Here is a 27,111-nt window from a genome sequence, read left to right on the forward strand (position 1 = left end):
TCTACCTCTCCTCACAGTGACTCCTCACCTGAGTTCCTCTGATTTTGTCCAGACCGGTTTGAGTATGCCATTCTTTCCCCCGCTCCCAGATGCAGGCCTCCAGATCAACCCGTCAACACACACCCTTTGATCACACACTCCGGAGTGTAAACCCGTTCTGTCAGGCAGGGTTACCTCCCCATTGACTTTCCAAAAGGAGTCTCTGGGAGAGTCCCAAATGGCACCCTATTCTCTATTCACTGGACTACTTTTAACCAGGAGCCGATAGGGCTCTGGTCAAAAGTAGTGCGCTGTATAGGGAATAGGGTGCAATTTGAGACACGGCCTCTCTCTCGCTTTGGGGGCTTCACACAGTGTTAAACAGAGAGGAAGAAGAAACGAAACCAAAGGTTCAGCTGTCACGCTTTTTCATTTGTTTGTTTGTTTGGTTTTGGACTCTTCATAGAGGGCGACAGGTGCGTGTTTGAGAGTGGCGGGGTGTGGGGTTTTTTGGAGCGTACAGACCTCGTCTGGCTCGCTCTCTGATGGTTGTGTGTTTGTGTACCGCATCTCCCCTGGCCCCTGCCTGACTAAATGCGGGAGAGGAAGTGAGATGAGAGGATTCTGTCATGAAACGAAAATGTGGAATCAGACGTTACTTCCATTTTCTCAGCCCCCAAACGGTTTAAGATACAATTCGCTTTCCCACCCAGAGAGAGAGAGAGAGAGAGAGAGAGAGAGAGAGAGAGAGAGAGAGAGAGAGAGAGAGAGAGAGAGAGAGAGAGAGAGAGAGAGAGAGAGAGAGAGAGAGAGAGAGAGAGAGAGAGATTGAGAGTGAGAGAATGGGGAGGCGGAGAATGATAGAGAGGGTGAATAAGGAACAGAATGTGAAAAAGGAGATGGACAGGGAGAAAGGATAGGGGGAGGAGGGAGGTTGGGGCAGGGAGAAGAGAAAGATGGCATGTGATCGAGGCTATATGCTCTCCCATCCAGCCTTCCCCACAACAACACTCCTCCTCCATCTTCTCTCACAGGCACTCACGCAAAAAAAAATTATAATAAGGAAAGGCTTCTAATAAGGAGGGCTACGTCAATGGCCAGCGGGTTTACAGTCTGCATGAGCCTTTGTGTGTGCTTTGGTGCATGCATATATATGTGTGTGTGTGTGTGTGTGTGTGTGTGTGTGTGTGTGTGTGTGTGTGTGTGTGTGTGTGCGTGTGTGCGGGTGCGCGTGTGCGCGTGTTTGTGTGTGCGTGTTTGAGTGTGCGCAAGGGCGTTTGTGTGTTTAGAGACAGACAGTTTTTAAATATTAATCTCAAGGTCAAAGGCATAGAGGGTTTTGATATTCATGCAGCAGCCAGAGTGTTGTTACCCTGTGTACTGGTGTCTCACCCTACTGCTGCTGCTGATGCTATGCTCTCTGGCTCTCTGGGTCATTAGGACTGCTTGTCTGCTTCCCTATGCCTTTATATCGTTCGTGTGAGTGTGTGTCTGCATACATGGACTCAAGTCTGTTTGTGCTTAAAGTGTGCTCTGTGTGTGTGTGTGTGTGTGTGTGTGTGTGTGTGTGTGTGTGTGTGTGTGTGTGTGTGTGTGTGTGTGTGTGTGTGTGTGTGTGTGTGTGTGTGTGTGTGTGTGTGTGTGTGTGTGTGTGTGTGTGTGTATATCCAGGAGTGTGTGTTATTGTGTGTCGCCATTGTTTTCTGTATCTGTATCTGAGGCAATCCTACAGTCTAGTTAAGTGGAGAACTCCTGGGACTCTTCATTATTTAAGTAATTCATCAAACTGGCCACCTCCTCCCCTGTGCCCCAGCAGAGATCCACCACACACACACACACACACACACACACACACACACACACACACAGAATCAACACATAATTTACAGTAGCAGTGTGAGAGTGACTAAAGGGAAAAGAATGACTAAAGTAAATCTCAATTCTCAACCTCTGCGTAGGATGGTGAGGTTTCCATATAGAAGGAGATGGGGTTTATTACGAATCAAATCAATCACATTTTATTTGTCACATGCGCCGAATACAACAGATGTAGACTTACTTATGAGCCCTTTAATGCAGAGTTAAAAAGTAAGAACATTTGCAAATAAGAATAATGCAAATAGTAACGCAATAAATAACAATAACAAGGCTATATACAGTACAAGGAGGACCAGTACTGAGTCAATGTGCAGGGGTACGAGTTAGTTGTGGTAATATTATGTCCACGTAGGTAAAAGTTAAAGTGTGTGTGTCAGTGTAAGTATGTGTGTGTGAGTAGAGTCCAGTGAGTGTGCATAGAGTCAGTGCAAGAGAGTCAGTGCAAAAAAGTGTCAATGCAAATAGTATGGGTAGCCATGTCATTAACTGTTCAGCAGTCTTATGGCTTGGGGGTAGAAGCTGTTCAGGAGTCTTTTGGTCCCAGACTTGGTGTTCCGGTAACGCTTGCCGTGCGGTAGCAGAGTGAACAGTTTGTGGCTTGGGTGGCTGGGCCATCCGCACCCCCCTCTGTAGTGCCTTGCGATCAAGGGCGGTGAAGTTCCCATACCAAGCGGTGATGCAGCCACTCAAGATGCTCTCAATGGTGCAGCTTTGTAAATTTTTGAGGATCTGAAGGGCCATGCCAAATCTTTACAACCTCCTGAGGGGGAAAAGGCGTTGCCGTGCCTTCTTCACGACTTTGCTGGTGTGAGAGGACCATGTTCAGTCCTTGATGATGTGGATACAGAGGTGCTTTGAAGCTCTCGACCCGCTCCACTACAGTCCAGTTGATATGGATGGTGGTGTACTCGGCCCTGCGTTTCCTATAGTCCACGATCACCCAATTTGTCTTGCTCACGTTGAGGAAGAGGTTGATGTCCTGGCAACACACTTCTAGGTCTCTTATCATCCTCAGAGATCAGGCCGACCAACTTCGGGTCGTCAGCAAACATGATGATGATTTTGGAGTTGTATGTGGCCACACTGTCGTGGGTGAACAGGGAGTACAGAAGTGGACTAAGCACACACCCCTGAGGGGTCAGCATGGCAGATGTGTTGTTTCCTACCTTCACCACCTGGGGGAGGCCCATCAGAATGTCCAGGATCCAGTTGCAGAGGGAGGTGTTTAGCCCCAGGGTTCCAAGCTTGGCGATGAGTTTGGAGGGGATTATGGTGTTGAACGCTGAGCTGTGGTCAATGAACGGCATTCTTACATAATTTCTCACGTCGTAGAACGGAGTGGAGAATAGTCATTTGATATTGATGATCTCCTTTCATGTTACTCCATCCATAATTTTGGAACCCAGAACCATTAACATTCTAGTCACAAGAGACTACTTCATCTATTACACCAATGGAACAGCCAATAATTGCTTTTCAGGACTGGGCTTATACACATTCCCATATACCCAACAACCGCAGCATAAACATGTCCACGATGTAGTTGTCTGTCACTATTTTTACAGACTAACTCTCATTCAATGTCAATGTGACATTGTAGTGGGGCTGCCATCAGAAGTAAGTGACTCCCTTTCCCCTTGCCCTGTCTCTCTCTCTCTCTCTCTCTCTCTCTCTCTCTCTCACTCTCTCACTCTCTCTCTCTCTCTCTCTCTCTGGCTGTAATTACATTGTGAACCTGGCTGAGTCGCCGGTGTGTGTGTTTGATGTTCGCCCCCGGCACAAACATGTCACTTCCCATGCTCCAGTCCTTGTCTGAGACATACAATATGAAACAGGAACCTGTAGTTGGTTTGTCTGGAGAGCTAGAGTCTCTGTGGTAGTGCTGTATTCTGTTTGTCTGTCTGTCTGACATCTGAAGTTAAAAGACAGACAGTTTCACGTTACTGTCAGTCTGAGGAATCTGAGGCTACTACCCAAATGGCACCCTAGTCCCAATATAGTGCACTTTTCTTCTTTTTTTTATTTCCCAGAGCCCTTTAGGGCCTGCTCAAAGGTAGTGCACTGTAAATGTAATAGGGTACCATTTAAGACTCACCCTGAGTTTCAGTCACAGTCTTTTTTATTCTATTTTTCAGGTTGCAAAGTGCTCGATAGGATGTCACTCACTACTCAATCATTCCATTGCATATTCTACTGATGTTTCTCTATGTTGAGCAAAGTCGGGAATGTGTTTTCCAATAGAGGACAGTCAGACTCGATTTTCATAGATTACAGTTATATGTTTTCCCATAAAGCACAGTTACGTTTCCCTATAGAGCAAAGCTACATGTTTCCCCATAGAGCACAAATATCATTTTCCCCATAGAGCGCAGCTACATGTTTAACCATAAAGCACAGTTACTGTACATGTTTCTCCTTAGGGCACAGCTACTTGCTTTCCATGGAGCAGAGTCAAATGTATTCATCCCCATAGAGCACAGCTACATGTTTCCTCATTGAGCAAAATTATGTATATGTTTCCCGTTAGAGCACAGTTATGTACATGTTTTCCCATAGAGCAGAGCACAGTCAGACCCATGTTCTCCCATAGAGCAGAGCACAGTCAAACCCATGTTCTCCCATAGAGCACAGTCAGAGCCCTGCTTTCCCTGCGGTACAGTCAGATCGCTGCTCCATAGGTCACGCTAGGAGGCACGCACACTTGAGCCCTTTTGACAGCTTGTTGTTTACAGTATGTGTAGCCAGTGTGGGGTGGTGCGGATGGGGCCTGGCAGGGGTGGGAGGGGGTGGGTGGGGGTTGTGCTGGCAGGGGGGCTGGGGTAGGGTGCCTAGCAGGGGGGCCTGGCAGGACCCAGGCGCTCTTTGATGCTTCTACCGGCTCTGAGAAGGCAGCAGAGGGAGGGAAGTGCTGCTAGAGACGACGTGGAATGAAAGAGAAAAGGTTACCTGTAGATCCGCCAAACCTCCAGCGAGGAGGTTGGAAGGGTGAGGGGAGTAGGAGGGGGCTTTGATGTGAGGCCAGGCTGAAGGAGTGCATCGATCGCTGGGGGAAGGGGGGTGGATCAGTTGGGGGCCACATCTCATCCACGCCATACTTCCAGTTTTCAGAGAGATCCATAGCCCAGGATGTGGGGTTTTATCCTCCATGCGGATAAGGTGGGAGATGTGTTAACTTCGCATGTGTTGATACAGAAAGTGCATTTTGGTTTGGAAAAGTTCAAGGGGTCCATCTTTTGCTGCATATACTGAAACAGAGTATTTCATATTTCTGAAGTATTTTTGTTGGGGTAGCATCCAGCAGGTACTCCACACTCTTTCAAATTATTTGGCAGATGTAGTGTTTTGTGTGTGTGTGTGAACACACACTCTGTGAATGTCCATGCTGGGGTAATAGAGGGGGACTAGAGATCGTTTCCGGGGTCACCCATACATAAAATGTAAGCATGCATGACTGTAAGTCGCTTTGGATAAAAGTGTCTGCTAAATGGCATATATTTATATAAACTCAGCAAAAAAAGGAACTTTCCTTTTTCAGGACCCGGTCTTTCAAAGATCATTCATAAAAATCCAAATAACTTCACAGATCTCCATTGTAAAGGGTTTAAACACTGTTTTCCGTGCTTGTTCAATGAACCATAAACAATTAATGAACATGCACCTGTGGAACGGTCGTTAAGACCGTAACAGCTTACAGACGGTAGGCAATTTAGGTCACAGTTATGAAAACTTAGGACACTAAAGAGGGCTTTCTACTGACTCTCAAAAACACCAAAAGAAAGATGCCCAGGGACCCTGCTCATCTGTGTAAACGTGCCTCAAGCATGCTTGGGGCGGCAGGGTAGCCTAGTGGTTAGAGCATTGGACTTGTAACCGAAAGGTTGCAAGTTCAAATCCCCGAGCTGACAAGGTACAAAATCTGTCGTTCTGCCCCTGAACAGGCAGTTAACCCACTGTTCCTAGGCCGTCATTGAAAATAAAAATTTGTTCTTAACTGACTTGCCTAGTAAAATAAAGGTAAAATAAAAATTAAATGCTCCAAGGAGGCATGAGGACTGCAGACGGGTACAGGTACAGGATGGCAACAACAACTGCCTGAGTTATGCCGGTGATGTCACCAGACATCACCGGCAACAATGTCACCGTTGCTGGACCAGATAGGACTGGGAAAAAGTACTCTTCACTGATGAGTCACGGTTTTGTCTCACCTGGGGTGATGGTCGAATTTGAGTTTATCGTCGAAGGAATGAGCGTTACACTGAGGCCTGTACTCTGGAGCGGGATCGATTTGGAGGTGGAGGGCCCGTCATGGTCTGGGGCGGTGTGTCACAGCCTCATTGGACTGAGCTTGTTGTCATTGCAGGCAATCTCAACGCTGTGCTTCACAGGGAAGACATCCTCCTCTCTCATGTGGTACCCTTCCTGCAGGCTCATCCTGACATGACCCTCCAGCATGACAATGCCACCAGCCATACTGCTCGTTCTGTGCGTGATTTCCTGCAAGACAGGAACGTCAAATATAAATAGTCAAGTACAGATACCTAAAAAAAAAGCAATGCTTTAATGTATTTTTACTTAAGTACTTTACACCACTGCATCTGGCATTCTGTCTCAATGCTCCCTCACACTGAGAATGTTCTTACTCAAAAAGTAACTGGGGTTTGTGGTCAGGGGGCACCAGAGGAAGCAAGAGTTTAAATTCATGTCAGCCGTCAAAGTCTCTCTGACTATATGCATGCCTCAGTGAATGTGATTATGTGGGGAAGGTGAGAATGTGAATGTGGATGTAAGAAACACCATCTCATTTTGATAAGTTAAACTACTATACCTCCAGATGCTCTGAAGTGGGTTTCCCTAAACCTTTGTAGCTAAAGCACTATGTTATTTCTCTCTTGTAAAAATGACAAAATAGCTGTTTGACGGTCAGTCTTCTGTGCCTGCACGGACGTTATTCACCAAATGTAGCGTTTTGCTGTTCTACAAGAGGCATGAGTCCGGGTCAGTTAAAAGGGAAGGTACTACAAAACCAAACCCTGCCCAGTTGCAGTTTGTTGGCAGGACTAAGGGAAGACTCCCCATGTCCTCTCCCCAAGCCTCTTCCTTCTTCCTGATATGTGCCCTGCTTCCAGTCACCCTTTGACCCCCCACACCCCAGTTGGCTTCAATCCTTCCTCTTGCAGTGTGGTGCTCACCATGCTGGCCTTCCACACTCCAGGACACTGGCCGTCACCCCATTCAGCCTGGCTAAGTGGAGTCCCTCGATTACAATGTCATCTTTGAGTGACTGTCATCGGGTGGTGAGATGAACAGGGGACATCCAGTGGGGTATAAAGCTCTATGGGCACAGATGGACGGGGATATGCCTGTTTTTTTGGTGGGATTTAGGGAGTGTAAGCGCTAGAAGGAGCGATTGAGAGAGATAACAGGAGAAGGACTTGGAAAATGTGGGAGTGATTGCAGAGTACAGAGGCTTTAGCCAAATGTGCGTGTGGCTGGGTGGCAACGGTACGTGCGTGTGTGCGTGCGGGCGTACACAACAGCGCCCTGTGATAGTTTATTGGTTTGGAGGACCTTCGATCATACCCTGATATAATTATACTGTATATCTATGCATCCGTGTTGCAGTTCCGAGCCTAGTGTTGTATCTCACGAGCTCACTTGGGTCTGTTTTTTTATTAGTGTCAATGGACTCAATCAATTGTGGTGACACACGCCACAGGCCAAACCCTACGGCCACGCCATTGACTTGATACGACACACGCTGCAGACTCTTGCTGGTATTTTTAAGGCATAATTGATTTCTTATTGAGGAGCTGCCAAGCAAATGAGAAAATTGAATTTCTCGCAAAGGTATTAGCCGAGCCGAGAGTGTTTAAGATGTTTTCAATGATCGTGCAGCGGCGCTGCTTTTCTGCCCCCGAGTCGCTTGTGTATAATGGACTGCGGTGAAATCCTAATTGCGTGTTTATGAACAAACCAGCTGGAGGAGGCCGAGGGTAATTATTTTCTCGCCGTTCGCCTCCGCACTCACGCACACTTGCGTCCGACAACGGCTCTGATGGGAAAAAGAGGGGGGAAATACAGGTTCATTCTGACCACATGGTTGCTGTGTTTATCCATCCCTTTCACCTTCTACAGCCTTCCATTTTCCCCATTCTGCCAACAGGAATGTGAATTGTAGACTGGGATGTTTTTGTGTTACAGTATTATGACAGGGGCCTAAACAAAGAATTGACACATGCACGTACGCACGCACGCACGCGCACACACACACACACACACACACACACACACACACACACACACACACACACACACACACACACACACACACACACACACACACACACACACACACACACACACACACACACACACACACACACACAGGCACAAATGTGTTCATGCACGCATGCACAGACGCACACATACCTCTGTGAGCTGACTTATCCACACAGTAACACAGCCAGGCTGACTAGCCTCATTACTGCAGCCACTGTTTCCACATCAGCCACATTAGCCTCGTTAGTGGTTCCTAAAGAGCATCCTCTCATCCCTGGGGGCTGAAGGGGTTAATTGTGGATCATTTTCAGAACTTGGACCTGGCTAGCTCAATGACTGCAGTTATTGGCTCCTTTTGTGTGTGTGTGTGTGTGTGTGTGTGTGTGTGTGTGTGTGTGTGTGTGTGTGTGTGTGTGTGTGTGTGTGTGTGTGTGTGTGTGTGTGTGTGTGTGTGTGTGTGTGTGTGTGTGTGTGTGTGTGTGTGTGTGTGTGCATGACAGCAGATATTGCCATTGGTTTGACCCAGGAGCAACCCCATATCACTCCTTGCTCTATTGACAGACTTTAAGACTCTAGAGACAGACTGTCAACCCATGTCCTTGCTCCTGACACTGAACCTGTCCTATTTACACTACTATATTTACACTGGTGGGCACCAGACACACACACACGCATGCATGTGCACTCACACACATACCATCTACACGCACACACACACACATCCTTCCTCCCCAGCCCATGGGTATTAGCCTATCGACAGTGATGGATTGTCCTGGGACCCCCAGCTCCCCCCTGGCCCTGTCCTGGCCCCTTGACACCCCCGAGCCCCTGACAGTGACCCTGCTGTAATGACAGAGCCTGGGCCTCTTAAATCATGCATGGTCGTTAGGTATGCACTACACGCGTGCTGATGTGCGACATGTGTTGGATATCTCCGGGGCAATCATGTGTGACAGAAATGAGGGGGGGGTGGGTTCGGTCTCCTGATCACAAGGATTGGTTTCCTCTTCGGCCCCCTCCTCCTCATCCTTCATTGAAATCCCACGTCAGCATCTTTGTAGATTAAGTTTACATACAGTTTATAGGCGTGTACGCCACCTTCCTGATTAATGCAGCATTCTGTGAATTCTGTCTCAGTGTGGTAACACAGTGTATAACACTGCAGTGTATGAAACCTTTCCATTTGTTAACATATATCTGGAGTCAGGCAGGCAAACACGCGTCCAGCTGACTGGCCGTGCGTGTGTATTTTGTGAGTGTGTAGTGTCAGGGTCTTAAGTGAGTGGACCACAGTCATTCAGCTCTATGCTGAACAATGGGACCCGGGAGCAGTGCTCAAGTGCACTGAGAAGTACTCTGTGTATTTATGGCATTTCCTAATGGTGTTTAAAGTGCTCAGCAGGCTTTTTATTTTAATGAGAGCTGTGCCATGGTAAAGCACCCTAGTGTACTAGTGTGTGTGTGTGTGTGTGTGTGTGTGTGTGTGTGTGTGTGTGTGTGTGTGTGTGTGTGTGTGTGTGTGTGTGTGTGTGTGTGTGTGTGTGTGTGTGTGTGTGTGTGTGTGTGTGTGTGTGTGCGTGCGTGCGTGTGTGTGTGTGTGTGTGTGTGTGTGTGTTCTTTTATGTGTGTTTATATCTCTCTCGTGTCTCGTTTTACATCTGTGTGCTTGTGTGTTTCCATTTTCTTGTGTGTGTGTGTGTGTGTGTGTGTGTGTGTGTGTGTGTGTGTGTGTGTGTGTGTGTGTGTGTGTGTGTGTGTGTGTGTGTGTGTGTGTGTGTGTGTGTGTGTGTGTGTACATTATCAGGCCGTACCGACCTTTCAGGGGAGGGAGCTCAAAATGTAAAAAAGGGCGCACCCTTTCAGAATATTTTCTCGAAATTCATAACATACCAACTGCCTCTGTAGTGTAAAAGAATAATGTAGTTATAGACATGATTGACATCGGGAAAAGAGGGTTGTCTGATCATTCATGTTGATGATTGTGGAAATCTGTTAGGTGGCTTGATTTTTTTTTCAGTGATTGTGCTTTATCTTTAATGCTCTTCAATTCTTAAATAACTTCACAATATAATAGAATATTCTAACTCTTGGTATATGGCTGGCTGGCTGCCGGCTTGTGTGGATATTTTAGAATATGGTCGTCAGCTGGAGTCTAGACTACCTGCGTTGCTGCTGCCCTGACACACCTGTGCAAGTTGAGTCAGATGAATCCGCTCATGCCTTTCTGCCTCTCGCTGCTGCGCGTATCAGCCAACCAGACCGAACATTAATGATGATGTAAATCAAGTGTTTTCAAGTGTTAATCAAATGTTATGCTAATGTGGCAGTACTGTTGATATTTAAACTAGGTAGCTAGCTACATACACTCAACCGGGGACTGCATCTCCAGTCGTACATGTTTGGATACCGGGCATGCACAATCTCTGTACAGGGCAGACTGGGAAACAGGCTCAACCCGGGCGCGCGCAAGCTCTGTACAGAGCAGACCAACATGCACAACCAACAGACAGGGTGGGGGTAAGGGGTGGCGAACTTGACCACATCGACTTGCGGGCAATGGGTTTAGAACAACAATGACAAAATCTGTATACCAAAATTATACCAACACCCAAAAGGGCACTTGGTGAGTGGGAGGGCAAAGGGGCATGTGCTAAGCACATGTAGACTCCTATCTGAGCACGTGACTGTACGGTATGTTTATGTGTGTCTGTGTGTGTGTGTGTGTGTGTGTGTGTGTGTGTGTGTGTGTGTGTGCGCGCGTGCGTGTGCGTGCCTTACACAACCTATGTCGACAAAGTTGCATAGTACCGAATCTGAAAATAGATTCTTGCCTCCTTGGTTTTGGAGTAGACCTATATTTAACTCATGCAGTTCAACATGATGACCTATATTTAACTCATGCAGTTCAACATGATGACCTATATTTAACTCATGCAGTTCAACATGATGACCTATATTTAACTCATGCAGTTCAACATGATGACCTATATTTAACTCATGCAGTTCAACATGATGACCTATATTTAACTCATGCAGTTCAACATGATGACCTATATTTAACTCATGCAGTTCAACATGATGACCTATATTTAACTCATGCAGTTCAACATGATGACCTATATTTAACTCATGCAGTTCAACATGATGACCTATATTTAACTCATGCAGTTCAACATGATGACCTATATTTAACTCATGCAGTTCAACATGATGACCTATATTTAACTCATGCAGTTCAACATGATGACCTATATTTAACTCATGCAGTTCAACATGATCAGCATATCCAAGTGAATGAATGATCCATTTCAGTACTGTCATGTTGGTGAGTAACCGTTTTATTGTTAAGTGCGTCAAGAGGAGTTCATGAAACAGACTGTGGCCAAAAGCGCTCTCTGGACCGTACTTCTCCATTGTGTGGTACTGGAATGGGTTTTGCTCCATTTCTTTTTCATTTGTTTGAAGATCCTTATACATCATGTTGACCAGTACATTGCTGTAGGAGCTCTGAGTTTATTCTGTTTCTTTTTTTGCTGGAGTAACTTTTGTATGAGCATGTTTACGGTTTCTTCCTTAGCTGTGTGTTCATTATGTAGAACACTAGAACATCTGGGAACATGGCCTTTGATGAGGGTATAACCAGGGGACTGCATTATTGATGACTGACACACATTGGTAGTCACACACACACACACACACACACACACACACACACACACACACACACACACACACACACACACACACACACATGTACACACACATACATAGAGCCCCTTGTGCCCCATGAGTGAAATGTGTTACTTGCCACAGTGTCAATACCCAAGGTTTCCATCTCTCTCTTTCTCTCTCTCTTTCTCTCTCTTTTTCTCTCTCTCTCTTTTTTTCTCTCTCTCTTTTTCTCTCTCTCTCTCTTTCTCTCTCCCTCTCTTTCTCTCTCTCTCTCTCTCTCTCTCTCTCTCTCTCTCTCTCTCTCTCTCTCTCTCTCTCTCTCTCTCTCTCTCTCTCTCTCTCTCTCTCTCTCTCTCTCTCTCTCTCTCTCTCTCTCTCTCTTTTTCTTTCTCTCTCTCTCTTTTTCTAAAACCTCTGGTCTGGGAGGGAATGTCACAGGCCCCACCCACTACATTATTTAGCAGACAGAGTATTCAATATCTTTGCTGGGGTTGATCTGAGTCAATCATTAATGCTGAATCTGGTTGGAACCAGAGCATGTTTATTACACGCACGCACGCACGCACGCACACACACACACACACACACACACACACACACACACACACACACACACACACACACACACACACACACACACACACACACACACACACACACACACACACACACACACACACACACACACGCACAGTTATTATTATCAGCAGTAAGTGCCCTAAATTAATAATCATCTGCTTCTTATTTGTGTTTCTCAAACCGACTGACTCTGTATATCACTAGTAAGGGTCTTGGATAAATAGAGCAACAAATTAAAGGCGGCAAAAAAACATTCAATTATTATCTATCGAGATCATACAGTGATTATAATGAGGGATACAGTGAACCCACATACACACAAAGTTCCAATACACAGAATGGTAGCTCCCTAAAGAATGCCATGCTGAGATGTTTAGAACTGTTTGTAAATGCACAGAGATCAAAAGATTTGGGGAGAAATATAAAATATTATTATATACCAAATTTTAGTTTGAAACTAGTTTGAACGTCTTGGAACATTACAAACACACACATTCTCACTCTTAGCCGCCACACCCAACAGTAATTTAAGGCCATGTATTTGACTAGCTGGTATTTGGTTAGCTATCAGTATAGTGCCATTTATGCCAGGTCCAGTGGGACACTTTTGCTTTTATGGAAGGATATTATATTTTTATGGGGTCAGAGTTCAACCTGCGTACTCTAGGCTGGAGCTGGGGATCAATACTCTGCATTTCATATGTGGCCCTGATATTGATTAATGAATATAAATCTTATGTCCTACAGCATTTCTGTGTACATAGATATGCATTCGTATGCACACACATGCTCACGCACCCTGATGATGTTTCTTGAGACTAGGGTTGCACATTTTGGGGAATAGTCAGAGGTGGAAACTTTCCCTGGGAATTAACGGGAATATATGGGAATTAACGCCCTTGCTTGGAAGTGTACTTTGCCAGACTGCCAAGAACCTTGCCCTCATCCAGGCCAAGGTGGCGAGACACGGTAGTGATGACACCATAGGCCTTGTTGATCTCGGCACCAGACATGATGCTCATGCCAGCATACTTGGGGTCCAGCATGTACTCTGCGGCGTGTATGGGCTTCAGGCAGAAGTCTTCACGCTTTTTGATGTATTTCATAACTGCAGTTTCCTCTGCTTGGAGCAGCAGTGAAGTGGGCAGGACAGTACAGATTTTTTTTCTCTTACATCTGCAGCAGAGTCTAAACATCAGACAGGATGGCATTGTCTCCCTCAATCCGAGCAATGGCTACTGCTATTGGTTTCAGGAGTTTCAGGCTGCTTACCACTCTCTCTCAAAATACATCATCCAGGAGGATCTTCTTGATGGGGCTGTAAATATCGACAGACTGTGATATGGCCATTTCTTGGAGAGACTCCTTCCCCTCCAGGAGACTGTCAAACATGATGACAACACCACCCCAACGGGTGTTGCTGGGCAGCTTCAATGTGGTGCTCTTATTCTTCTCACTTTGCTTGGTGAGGTAGATTGCTGCTATAACTTGATGACCCTGCAATTCAGTCTGCTTTCTCTATGATTTGCTTGATCTTCACTTGAACTCTGTTGAACTCTGCATCCAGCAAATGAGTAGGCAAAGCATGTCTGGTTGGAGGGGTGTATGCTGGGCGAAGAACATTCCCAGGAGAAGGGCACAACGCAGCACTCCCAAGCAGCAAAAGGCATGGATTTTTTTAGTCTGCATTAAGGCCACAAAGGGGATGCCGCCGTGAAATGTGAGACTATTGAAGTGTGCACAGCCTGGGCAAAAAAAAACAAAGCAGAGCTCATGGCTTTCAACTGACTTTTTTTCAAATCATCATTAGTCTCATCATGCAGCCTTTACAATGGATTTCAAATCAAAACATATAGTCCAACGTTTGTAGAACAACTAAAATTACATTAATAACTCTAAATTAAGTATATAGGAGTACCTATTTCTTTGTTAACCACTCAACACAGAATAGCTGCGTGTGCCCACTCCCTCAAATCGTTCAATTGTATTCTTCATGCTATAAAATAATATCAAATAATGCCACGGAATTCAAAGCAAATTTTGTCTGCTAGTGAACTAGTGAAGCCCACAGCCATTTGGCATAGCCACATCAGGACCTAACGTAAGGACAACTCAGAGTATGGTATACTTTTCTTCTGAAATAACTACATTTTCTTCATATCATGCCTCTTTAGACCTGTCTAAAATAAATAATGTATTTATTGTGAAAGTGTAGGCTATATTACATGGATTTATTAGACTTTTTACAATGTAGATGCTCCAAAGGTCTGCATGTGTGGAAGCCAGGAGATGTGTTTATGTTCAAATTAACGGTCAGTTACCGGTAGACCGACAGTTATATGCTTGACAATCACTGGCTGACAAAATGTTGTGACCTCCACAGCCCTAGTCGAGATTGGTGTGGAAGAACTTGACTGGCCTCCACAGAGTCCTGACCTCAACTACATTGAACACCTTTGGGATAAATTGGAACACCAACTGCGAGCCAGGCCTAATCGCCCAACATCAGTGCCTCACTAATGCTCTTATGGCTGAATGGAAGCAAGTCCCCTCAGCAATGTTCCAACATCTAGTGGAAAGCCTTCCCAGAAGAGTGGAGGATGTTATAGCAGCAAAGGGGGGGATTCAACTCCATATTGATGCCCATGATTTTGGAATGAGATGTTCGATGAGCAGGTGTCCACATACTTTTAGTCATGTAGTGTGGTGATACGGATTAGGACACGTCCTTGCACTTTGCAAACGTTGCTGATGTAGAGGTGAAGGAAAGAAGGTAACATCAGATATATGTTTGGTGTTGTCGATGTTTGATGGTGTGAAACTTGGGGAATACCTCTCAGATTAGCCAGTCCTGTCACCGGGTTGATACAGGCAAGTACATCAGTAGGGCAGCGGTGTTTAGCTGTATGTAGGCCCTGAATATTCAGCTAACTAACACTGAAAAAATATATAAATCCCAGTAAAAAAAATGTAAAAATACAATATATAAATCGAGTTAAAGTTCATATAATGAAATGAAGTCACTTGAAATGAATTCATTAGGCCCTCATCTATGGATTTCACATGACTGGGAATACAGATATGCATCTGTTGGTCACAGATACCTTTTAAAAAAGTAAGGACTTGGATCAGACCAGTCAGTATCTGGTGGCACCACCATTTGCCTCATGCAGCGCAACACATCTCCTTCGAGTTGATAAGGCTGTTGATTGTGGCCTGTGTGTAGGGGGTGTGTACTGGCGGCAGAGAAGGCAGGCGCAGGAGAGCAAAAAAAAACGATTTCCAACGGAGCAGTTTAATAAACAAAACCACCGTAAACAGAACCATAAAACAATGGGTAAACAAAACCCGTTATACACACCAGCATAACGAGCACAAGCACGACAATAAACAATTCCGGACAAGGACATGGAGGAAACAGAGGGTTAAATACACAACATGTAACAAATGGAATTGAAACCAGGTGTGTGGGAAGACAAGACAAAACAAATGGAAAATTAAAGGTGGAACGGCGATGGCTAGAAGAACGGTGACGTCGACGGCCGAACGCCGCCCGAACAAGGAGAGGGACCGACTTCGGCGGAAGTCGTGACACTGTGGAATGTTGTCCCACTCCTATTAAATGGCTGTGTAAAGTTGCTGGATACTCAATGGGTGAATTGTCTGGTGAGTATGCAGGCCATGGAAAAACTGAGACATTTTCAGCTTCCAGGAATTGTGTACAGATCTGTGGAACATAGGGTTGTGCATTATCATGCTGTAACCTGAGGTGATGGCGGTAATCTCATCACGGTATCTCTGTGTATTCAATTTGCCATTGATAAGATGCAATTGTGTTTGTTGTCCGTAGATGACACCATCAAGCCACCGAAATGTCTAAAATGGCGTCGGAGGCGGCTTATTGTAGAGAAATTGACATTCAATTCTCTGGCAACAGCTCTGGTGGACATTCCTGCAATCAGCATTCTACTCCCACGTTCCCTCAAACTTGAGACATCTGTGGAACTGTGTTGTGTGACAAAACTGCCCATTTTAGAGTGGCCTTTTACTGTCCCTAGCACACGGTGCTCCTGTGTAATGATATGCTGTTTAATCAGCGTCTTGATATGCCACACCTGTCAGGTGGATATATGTTCTTCATAAAGGACAAATGCTCACTAACAGAGATGTAAACAATTTTTTTGCACAACATTTGAGAGAAATTCGTTTTTTGTGCATATGGAACATTTCAGAGATCATTTCAGAGATCTTTTATTTCAGCTCATGAAACATGGGTCCAACACTTTATATGTTGCCTTTATATATATATTTAAAAAAAAATATATATATATATTTGTTATTATTGTATCTGTTTGCCACTTCATTGGCCTGGGATATTGTTAATTTATTTAAATGTTTTATTGAAGCTTTATTTAACTAGGCAAGTACGTTAAGAAGAAATTCTTATTTACAACGACGGCCTACTCCAGCCAAACCCAGACGACGCCGGGCCAATTGTGCACTGCCCTATGGAACTCCCAATCATGGCCAGATGTGATACAGCCTGGATTCAAACCAGGGACTGTATTGACACCTCTTGCACTGAGATGCAGTGCCTTAGACCGCTGCGCCACCAGATTGATCTCAGTTTGTCAGTGTCAGAGTAGCCACTCATTTCGTGTGTGGTATTAAAAAAGATTCAACTAATGTCTTCTGTCATGTAAATGGCGTGGAATTGCATGAAATGCATTTTTATAGGGCCCATTTTTGGGAAGAACCCTGCTAACAAACGTTCTCCACGTGTGGAAATCCTAAAAACACCTCAACTACCACATCGCAAAATTATTTTGGATTTATTTATTTAGGGGCTTTTACATCAACAGTAAATCGTAGCCAAGCTGTCGCCAAGCCAAGCGTTGATGCAGCCAGTCAAGATGCTCACAATGGTAAAGCTGTAGAACTTTATGAATACCTGTGGGCCAATGACACGACTGTGTATGTGTGTGGACCATGATAATTCTTTAGAGAAACTTGAATCTCTCAACCCGCTCCACTACAGCCCCGTCTATGTGGATGGGGGGTTGCTCGGCCCTCCGTTTCCCATAGTCCATCAGCTCCTTTCTCTTGCTGAAGTTGAGTGAGAGGTTGTTGTCCTGGCACCACACTGCCAGGTGACTGACCTCCTCCTTATAGGCCGTCTCAGGCCAACCACCGTGGTGTTTTCAGAAAACTTAACCATGGTGTTTGAGTCTTTTCGTGGCCACGCAGTCGTGGGTGAACAGGGAGTACAAGAGGCGACTAAGCACGCACCCCTGAGGGGCCTCCGTGTTGAGGGTCAGCATGGTAAATGTGTTGTTGCCTACCCTCACCACCTGGGGTAGGCATGTCAGGAAGTCCAGGATCCAGTTGCAGAGGAAGGGGTTCAGTCCCAGCTGTGATGAGCTTGGAAGGCACGATGGTGTTGAATGCTGAGCTATAGTCAAAGAACAGCATTCTCACATAGGTGGTCCTCTTGTCCAGTTGGGAGAGGGCAGTGTGGATTGCAATAGAGATTGCGTCTTCTGTATACCTGTTTGTGTGGTATGCAAATAGGAGTGGGTCCAGGGTGTCTGGGGTGATGGTGTTGATGTGAGCCATGACCAGCCTTTCAAAGAATTTCATGGCTACAGATGTGAGTGCTATGGGGCGATAGTCATTTAGACAGGTTACCTTGGTGTTCTTGGGCACAGGGACTATGGTGGTCTGCTTGAAACATGTAGGTATTACAGACGGGGTCAGGGAGATTAGTCCGGATTAGTGTCCCGTTCCTTGAAAGCGGCAGCCCTAACCTTTAGCTCAGTGCAGACGTTGCCTGTAATCCATAGCTTCTAGTTGGGATATGTACGTGTGGGGACAACATCGTCACACATTAATGAAGCCGGTGACTGATGTGGTAAACTCCTCAATGGGCGAGGGAGAGCTTTGTATGCGTTTCTGTGTGTGGAGTAAAGGTGATCTAGACTTTAGTCTCCTCTAGTTGCACAGGTGACCTGCTGGTAAAAATGAGGGGGAAAAAACAGATTTCAGTTTCCTTGCATTAAAATCACCGGCCACTTGGAGCGCTGCTCTGGATGTGCATTTTCTTGGTTTCTTACGGATATGCAGCTCGTTGAGAGCAGTTTCAGTGTCATCATCGGTTTGTAGTGGTAAATAGTATGGTCTGCAGCTCCTCATGAGGTATCTGACTCAAGACAAGCACAACCTCAAGGCTTAGAGATTGCGTACCAACAGTTGTCAACAAAGAGACTCACACCTCTCACCTTAACCTTACCCGAAGCTGCCTTTCGGTCTTCACGATGCATAGAGAAAAACACCTAGATGTATATTATCCATTTTCAGCCGGTTTGTGTGTGTGTGTGTACTATAACTTCAACCCTTTACCCGTGTCATATTATGTTGAACTGTATCATGGAAATCAATGGGTGTGGATGAAGCAGTACCTCTTGATTTATTTAAGACATACGACCCTGACTTCAGAGGGATCTGTACTGGATGTTACTGAAGGCCTTTGAACCCATAACCTCCTTAGATCCAGTACTTCATGCCTCAGCAATTCCAGCATCCTTCTTTTCTACCTCTGCACTCTCTCTTTCTGTCTTTTGCTTTGAACGGAGCATACTGATGTTTAGTGACATGGAGAGCATTTAGTGCCTCCCCTCTCCTTCTCTCTCTCCCCCCCCCCCGCCACCACCTCTCTCTCTCTCTCTCGCTGTCACCCCTCTCTCAGTGACGGGTGACATGGCTGGTTCTGGGTTGCCATGGTGACAGTGCCCTGGTATGGTAGCGGGGGATGTGCGTGTGTGTTCCCTTGGGTGGGAGTTGCCAAGTGGCTGTGTATGTGTTTGTGTTTGTGTGTGGATGTGTGTGCGTGGTGCATGTGTGTGTGGTGTACTGGCCTCCTGCAGATGTTCCCTGGCCCTCACACCTCCTGCCAGCTGCTCCCCCCCCCCTCTCTTAATTAAGTGCCCGCTCCATAGCGAGGCATGATTACACCCCCCCGACACACACGCGCGCACACAAACACGCGCACCAGCGGTGCACACCAGGACGTGTCCATTAGATGTTCTCTAGGAGCAGAGTGTCCAGTGCTGGTGCCCTTGAAGCCCTGTAGTTATGATGGGAAACATAAACAGGCTGCTAATCATGGCTATGTGGCTACACACAACCCCCATACACACCAGCAGGCAGTGTACTGTACTTGGAGCACGGAGAGGAGGAAGTGAAGAGGCAGGGGGAGGAAGAGGGGAGGAAGGATGAGGAAGAGGGGAGGAAGGATGAGGAAGAGAAGATGCAGGATGAGGAAGCGGAGAGGAAGGATGAGCAGAAGGTGGAAGGGGCGGACGAGTAGGAGGTAATGACAAGAAGGAGCAGTTTGGAGAAGAGGTTTATTTTAGGCCACTTCATCTGTTCTGCCCCTCTTCCCTCCCTCCTCACTCTCTGTCCTTCTCTCCTCCTCTGCTCTCACTAATTCAACCCTCTCTCCCTTCATTATTTTTTTCTCCTACCTGCTACCTGCTCTATAGTCACTTAGTCTGCCTCTTCTGTATTCACCCTCCCACTACCTCTCTCTCTCTCTCTCTCTCTCACACACGAGACAGAACACCACAGTTAATAATTCCCTAATTTCCTCTCTTAACGGCAAGTGGAATGTGTCGCAGATAAACGGATTTATCAGAAGGGTATTAGAATGTGAATCAGGGGTGTTACAGCAACGGACAGTAATGGGCGCATCGTTTAAACAACGTCACGAGACTAATGGATTTCAAAATGAATTTGTCAACACGGTTCGCCATGAATACAATTAGCTGAATGAGAGCGAAGCCGCGGCGGTCGAGGCAGCGGCGACCTGAGTAGCGGGGAGCTGCAGTGTTCAGTATGGAAGTCAGGGGTGATCTCTAGGCTATACTGTACAGTGGGGGAGATATGCATGTACTGTAGACGGCTGTCCATATTGCTGCTGGGTGGAAATGCTTGGTTGTGTTGATGGGAGATTATGAGTGGATCAGTTGATTGTAGAGGTGCTGAGTGTTGAAGTGGTATCCTTCTGGGTATAAACTGTCTGAATCAATTGTTTTCACGTCATTGTGTTCGTGTCATTCCAGCACAAGCTATCAAAAGATTTCCATGTGACAATGTTGTATTCAATTGGGGAAATTATTGACTCACATTTTGTGAGTCAAGTCTTATTTTCCAGCCAACTTTTAACCAAAGTCCAGTGACATGGCTGCAAGTTGGTTTGATTTCACCTTGAATCCACATTAGACAACTTAATCACTGATGTCTGTGCCCAGTGGGGTGTTCCTTAATTGCTCTGGGGGTCAGTGGTTAGGGAGAGGATATCACAGTGCTGCTTTAGTAAGGGCTTGTTTCGTAAGAGATGGTGGTGTGGTGTGATGTGTGTGATGCAGTGTGCGCTATGTTGCGTCTCACCACTGTTGTTGTTATTACTGTAATGTCCCAGAACATGACAATAACCTTAATAACATAATCACTCATCCACTGTGATCAGACACCAAGAGAGCAGAGGAGAAATACAGGGAGAGGAGGAGAGAAAGGGAAAGATACAGGGGGAGAGACGCAGAACCAGGGGTGAGAGAGAGTGGGGGGAGAGACGCAGAACCAGGGGTGAGAGAGAGTGGGGGGAGAGACGCAGAACCAGGGGTGAGAGAGAGTGGGGGGAGAGACGCAGAACCAGGGGTGAGAGAGAGAGTGGTGGGAGAGACGCAGATCCAGGGGTGAGAGGGAGTGGGGGGAGAGACGCAGAACCAGGGGTGAGAGAGAGTGGGGGGAGAGACGCAGAACCAGGGGTGAGAGAGAGTGGGGGAGAGACGCAGAACCAGGGGTGAGAGAGAGTGGGGGGAGAGACGCAGAACCAGGGGTGAGAGAGAGTGGGGGGAGAGACGCAGAACCAGAACCAGGGGTGAGAGAGAGTGGGGGAGAGACGCAGAACCAGGGGTGAGAGAGAGTGGGGGAGAGCAGAACCAGGGGTGAGAGAGAGTGGGGGAGAGATGCAGAACCAGGGGTGAGAGAGAGTGGGGGGAGAGACGCAGAACCAGGGGTGAGAGAGAGTGGGGGGGGCAGACCAGGGGTGAGAGAGAGTGGGGGAGAGACGCAGAACCAGGGGTGAGAGGGAGTGGGGGGAGAGATCCAGGGGTGAGAGAACCAGGGGTGAGAGGGAGTGGGGGAGAGTGCAGAGTGGGGGGACCAGGGGTGGGGAGTGGGGGAGAGACGCAGAACCAGGGGTGAGAGAGAGTGGGGGGAGAGACGCAGAACCAGGGGTGAGAGGGAGTGGGGGGAGAGACGCAGAACCAGGGGTGAGAGGAGTGGGGGAGAGACGCAGAACCAGGGGTGAGAGAAAGTGGGGGAGAGACGCAGAACCAGGGGTGAGAGAAAGTGGGGGAGAGACGCAGAACCAGGGGTGAGGGAGAAGAGTGAACCAGGGGGAGAGACGCAGAACCAGGGGTGAGAGGGGTGAGCAGAACCAGGGGTGTGGGGGGAGAGACGCAGAACCAGGGGTGAGAGGGAGTGGGGGGGGCAGAACCAGGGGTGAGAGAGAGTGGGGGGAGAGATGCAGTACCAGGGGTGAGAGAGAGTGGGGGGAGAGATGCATATCCAGGGGTGAGAGGGAGTGGGGGGAGAGACGCAGATCCAGGGGTGAGAGGGAGTGAGATGCAGTACCAGGGGTGAGAGGGAGGGGGGGGAGAGACGCAGATCCAGGGGTGAGAGGGAGTGGGGGAGAGACGCAGAACCAGGGGTGAGAGAGAGGGGTGAGGGGGAGATGCAGACGAACCAGGGGTGAGAGGGAGTGGGGGAGAACCAGGGGTGAGAGATGCAGTACCAGGGGTGAGAGGGAGTGGGGGGAGAGACGCAGATCCAGGGGTGAGAGGGAGTGGGGGGAGAGATGCAGTACCAGGGGTGAGAGGGAGTGGGGGGAGAGACGCAGAACCAGGGGTGAGAGGGAGGGGGGGGAGAGACGCAGAACCAGGGGTGAGAGGGAGTGGGGGAGAGACGCAGAACCAGGGGTGAGAGGGAGTGGGGGGAGAGACGCAGAACCAGGGGTGAGAGGGAGTGGGGGGGGAGACGCAGAACCAGGGGTGAGAGGGGAGTGGGGGGAGAGGAGACCAGGGGTGAGAGAGAGTGGGGGTGAGAGGGAGTGGGGGAGAGAACCAGGGGGAGAGAGTGGGGGAGAGACGCAGAACCAGGGGTGAGAGGGAGTGGGGGGGAGAGACGCAGAACCAGGGGTGAGAGGGAGTGGGGGGAGAGACGCAGATCCAGGGGTGAGAGGGAGGGGTGGGAGTGGGGGAGAGACGCAGAACCAGGGGTGAGAGAGAGTGGGGGGAGAGACGCAGAACCAGGGGTGAGAGAGATTGGGGGGAGAGATGCAGTACCAGGGGTGAGAGAGAGTGGGGGGATAGACGCAGAACCAGGGGTGAGAGAGAGTGGGGGGAGAGACGCAGAACCAGGGTTGAGAGAGAGTGGGGGGAGAAAAAGAGAGGACGGGATAGAAAGAGATAGGTAGGGAGAGAAACAGAGAGAAATACAGTCATGGAGGAGAGACAGGGTGGGAGTTCATGAGCAAATCTTCTGCGTGTGATCCACCTATATCCATCCACATATGACCATGATGTCAGTGTGCTGAATTGGCTGAGATTGGTCTGCAATACAGACCTGTAACACTCTGTCACTGTTGGCCATAGATAAAAAGGGTCAGTTATGCAGTTATGTATGTCATTATATGACTATAAGCCATTGAAATATGGATTTTTGAAGGACAAATGATGCTGCCAAGACATACACTTAGTTGAAAACATAAAGCTGTGGATGGTTGATATCAGCTACTGCCGATCCCTCCCCACCGCCACATTAGTCCACCCCACTCAGCCTCCTCCAGCGTCCAGGGAGAGAGAGGGTCTGTGGGAAGGCAGGCAGGGAAACGGTAGGGGCGCTCTGAGCCGCCTGAATACTAATGTCCCACTTTACAACTCACCCTCACTCATACACACACACACCACGCTCTCTCTCTCTCTCTCTCTCTCTCTCCCTCCCTCCCTCCACACACACACACACACACACACACACACACACACACACACACACACACACGCACGCACGCACGCACACACACACACACACACACACACAAAGTGCCACGCTCTGCTCTCCCGCCCCTTTGCAGCCCCTCCACAGCCCCTCACAGCCAGCGCTGAACAAAGCTCCCTAATTATGGGCAGGTCTCCATGTCCACCCGGGCGCTCTTAACGACGTCGCTGATTAATTAGAGGGAGGTGTGGGGGCAGGAAGTCTCACCCTCGCCACCGCTGCCACAACGATAACACCAGCTTCACCCAGCGCCACAGCGTCACACCTCGCCCGCACACACATGCACTTGCGTTAACACACACACTCTCTCAGAGACGTGTGGCGAGAGCAGGATTAGTGTGGGATTATATGACAACGTGAGACACAGCCAGCTTTAGACACTGAGAATGATAAACTGCGTGAACTAGACACAGACGAAGTTGACACTCTTCCGTTGCCAGGTCTGTATTGTAAAATATACATAGTAACCTACCAGGTTAAATACAGGTGAGTGGGTATACAGACTCACAGACAGAAATAGCTAGGGGTGTTGGACATGGATCATTATTCAAATCATTACCATTTAATTTCCATATCTCCTCAGTGCCATTTACAGATGTCTACATCCTCCACCTCATACACATACAACAAACGCCACAATCCGCCAATGCAATATGGCCATGTTAAGTTTGTAAGAAAGGAAGAGGTTCGCTGGCCCTATTTACCGTGAATCCTTTGGAAAATCAGGCAAATGTGAGAGCAGGAAGTGAGACCCAGGTGTGTTTGGTCTCCTCTGAAGGGATGTGTATTCATTGCCACTGCTGCTCGCGGCTCACTGTTGCCGCAAAATGGCCTCTGACGCATCTATATGTGTGATTTGTGTGTGTCCGACCCTGAGGTCCACAATGAATACAGGGCACAAAGAGACAGAGTATTGCCGCTGCACGCACACACACACACACACACACACACACACACACACACACACACACACACACACACACACACACACACACACACAACACACGCAAGCTTCAGACTGGGTCACTCAGGTTCAAGGCATTTGTATTCACCGTCTGTTTTTACATTTGCTTTACCACCTACAGTGTTCCGTCTAGCTGAGACATGACTGTCTGCTCTCTGACTCTGTATACCTTTGATGCACTTGAATATGCACGCGAGAGATGTGGGTGTCTGAGTGTGCGGTGCGTTTGTACTTTGACCCACCTTTTCTCGAACTCCATTTTAGGATGTTACAATAGCTCTTCGTGACAGGGAGCGTTGGATACCGCACACACACTGAAACACGCACACAAACACACACACACACAGCTGCCCCTCCCCATAGCCCCCCATCCTAAAACACACCGACACACACAATCCACACATCACTCCTATTACAGCCGGTGTTGGACGGCTAATTTCCACTGTGGCTGCTGAGATCTTCATTAGGCTGGCAGAGGGCTGCCCTGTTAGACATGGCTATTATCAGGATGATTACCACCACACCACATCCCATCATCGTTACTGTTGTCACCGGCCACGCCCGGGGGCCTCCTCAGTCGGGACGAGGCTGTGGGTTTTGTCCTCTGTGCCCTTCTGTGTCCCCTCCCTTGGTGGCTTGACGCTAATGCCTGCTGACATCCCCGCAGCAGTGAGCGGTGCGTGTCACCTTTTTTAGCGGTGACGAGAGTAGTGTGAAGATGGCTCAGACACACGCGCGGGCACACACACACACACACACACACACACACACACACACACACACACACACACACACACACACACACACACACACTTGGACGCATGAACAGAAATGCTGCTCGCTAAACTTTGTCAATAAGGCGAGCTCCTTTACCACCTGCAGCCTGGTGGTAATTCACTACACCGCAGAGAACGGGCCCAGACTTTATACGGGTGACGCTCACAGGAATGCATTCCCTCTGCTACAGGTAGATGTGCTGTAGGGTTTTGGAGTTCACCGTTAATATGTGTAAAGGACAATGGGTCGATTTCTTCATGATCTATTAAGCTGGCTGTTTGGGCTAGGAGAGGAAATAAAGGAAGGACAAGAATGGAGAATGGAAGACAAGACTAGGGGGAGAGGAGAAAGGAAAGGACGATGCAGCAGGAGGACAGAGAGGAAATATAGATATTTAGTGGGAGGCTAAGATTTACACACACAGAGACACAGAGAGAGAGAGAGAGAGAGAGAGAGTAGTGAGATGGAGGTTGTGCAGAGCGGGCCAGGCGTGGCGTGCTTGTACTCACCCGGGCTCTAACCCGCCACAGATGAACACAATCAGGCCGCCTCGTCCAACGGCGGGTAGTCATGGCAACCTGGCGGCACAGCCTGCGTGGGACAAAGGGCTGGTGGGTCCTGTGTGTGTGAGCGTGTTTGTGCGTGTGTGTGTGTGGCAGAGAGGGCTGAGCCCTCCTGGGGCCTCCATTCGCCTGTCTGTGAGAGAGTCCACAGGGGCCCTGCAACAGGAGGAGAGAGGAGAAAGAGGGGAAGAGAGATGGAGAGATGGGGATGAGAGGGAGGAGGGAGGGAGAGCTAGAGAGACAGATGGAGAAAGTGTAGCTAGAGTCCTCAGGGGCTCAGCCACAGGAGGGGAGAGGGAGGGGAGATGGAGGGAGGAGGAAAAGAGGGAGAAATGGGGTGAGAGAGCAGAAAAAGGACCTAGTAGAGAGCTTGTTCCACATGAGAGAGAGAGAGAGAGAGAGAGAGAGAGAGAGAGAGGAGAGAGAGAGAGAGAGAGAGAGAGAGAGAGAGAGAGAGAGAGAGAGAGAGAGAGAGAGAGAGAGAGAGAGGAAGAGGCTAGGGAGAGAACCCATATTTGTATTTCCCTAGGAGCTGGATCAGAGCTAGTTGAAAGGGAGAATAGGGTGGAAGGACGGATGCAGGTAGAAGGGACAAAATGAGAGTGAGATACAGAGGGCAAGGTGTTATCCATCTTCTCTGTCCTCTCCTTCTCTTTTCTTCTCTCTCCCAGCCCAACCGCTTACATTTTTTTTCAATCCCTTCAGGTTCGAAGAAGGGAGAATAGAGGAACATCCAGACTCATCACGTTTCCTTTTAGTTCCTGTATCCCTCATTATGTACAAACACTGATATTTAATTTCCTGCCTCCCCTTTAGGTGTGGATCATACAAACCTGGATCTGAATCGAAACTTTGTGAGTGAACTTGATTGACCATCTATGTCATCTGTCCTAATGGGCCATTACACAATTAATGAGTTCAACTTGTACTGTATATACAGTAGATAATGCTGTACAGTAGATAGATAAACACCCATGTCAAATCGATGAAGCTATAGTGAAGCGAATGCTAACTGCTTCAGGTGAAGTTTCAACCTAGCCACAGATCTAGGATCAGCTTCCCCTCCTCGAATCCCAACCTTAACCAATGGCAACTTCACACTAAACCAACTCACCAAGAGTAGAGCCACTGTGGTGGACTGAGTGCCAGACAATTGACTGGCTACTACTGCTTTCTATCATTTAGAATCCAAGAGCCACAGTTCAGATCAAAGCCAACAGGCCAACATGTAGTTTGGCACTCATGTACAGCCTGAGAGAGAGATTGAAGCAGGGCTACATGCATTTACATTTACATTACATT

The 27,111-nt window shown here is 47.8% G+C and overlaps 1 protein-coding gene across 7 annotated transcripts in view; it reads left to right on the top strand.

The window, feature by feature from the left end:
- Window positions 1–27,111, top strand: part of LOC118364187 (neuroendocrine convertase 1-like) — a 153,715-nt gene that overhangs the window by 72,776 nt on the left and 53,828 nt on the right. For all 7 annotated transcript variants that reach the window (XM_052489300.1, XM_052489298.1, XM_052489302.1 and 4 more), the window contains one exon: window positions 26,626–26,663. In XM_052489300.1, the coding sequence (XP_052345260.1) occupies window positions 26,626–26,663 (38 nt within the window). The remainder of the gene's footprint in view (window positions 1–26,625; window positions 26,664–27,111) is intronic.

Source organism: Oncorhynchus keta, chromosome 31, assembly GCF_023373465.1.
Source record: "Oncorhynchus keta strain PuntledgeMale-10-30-2019 chromosome 31, Oket_V2, whole genome shotgun sequence".
Lineage (NCBI taxonomy): Eukaryota > Metazoa > Chordata > Actinopteri > Salmoniformes > Salmonidae > Oncorhynchus > Oncorhynchus keta.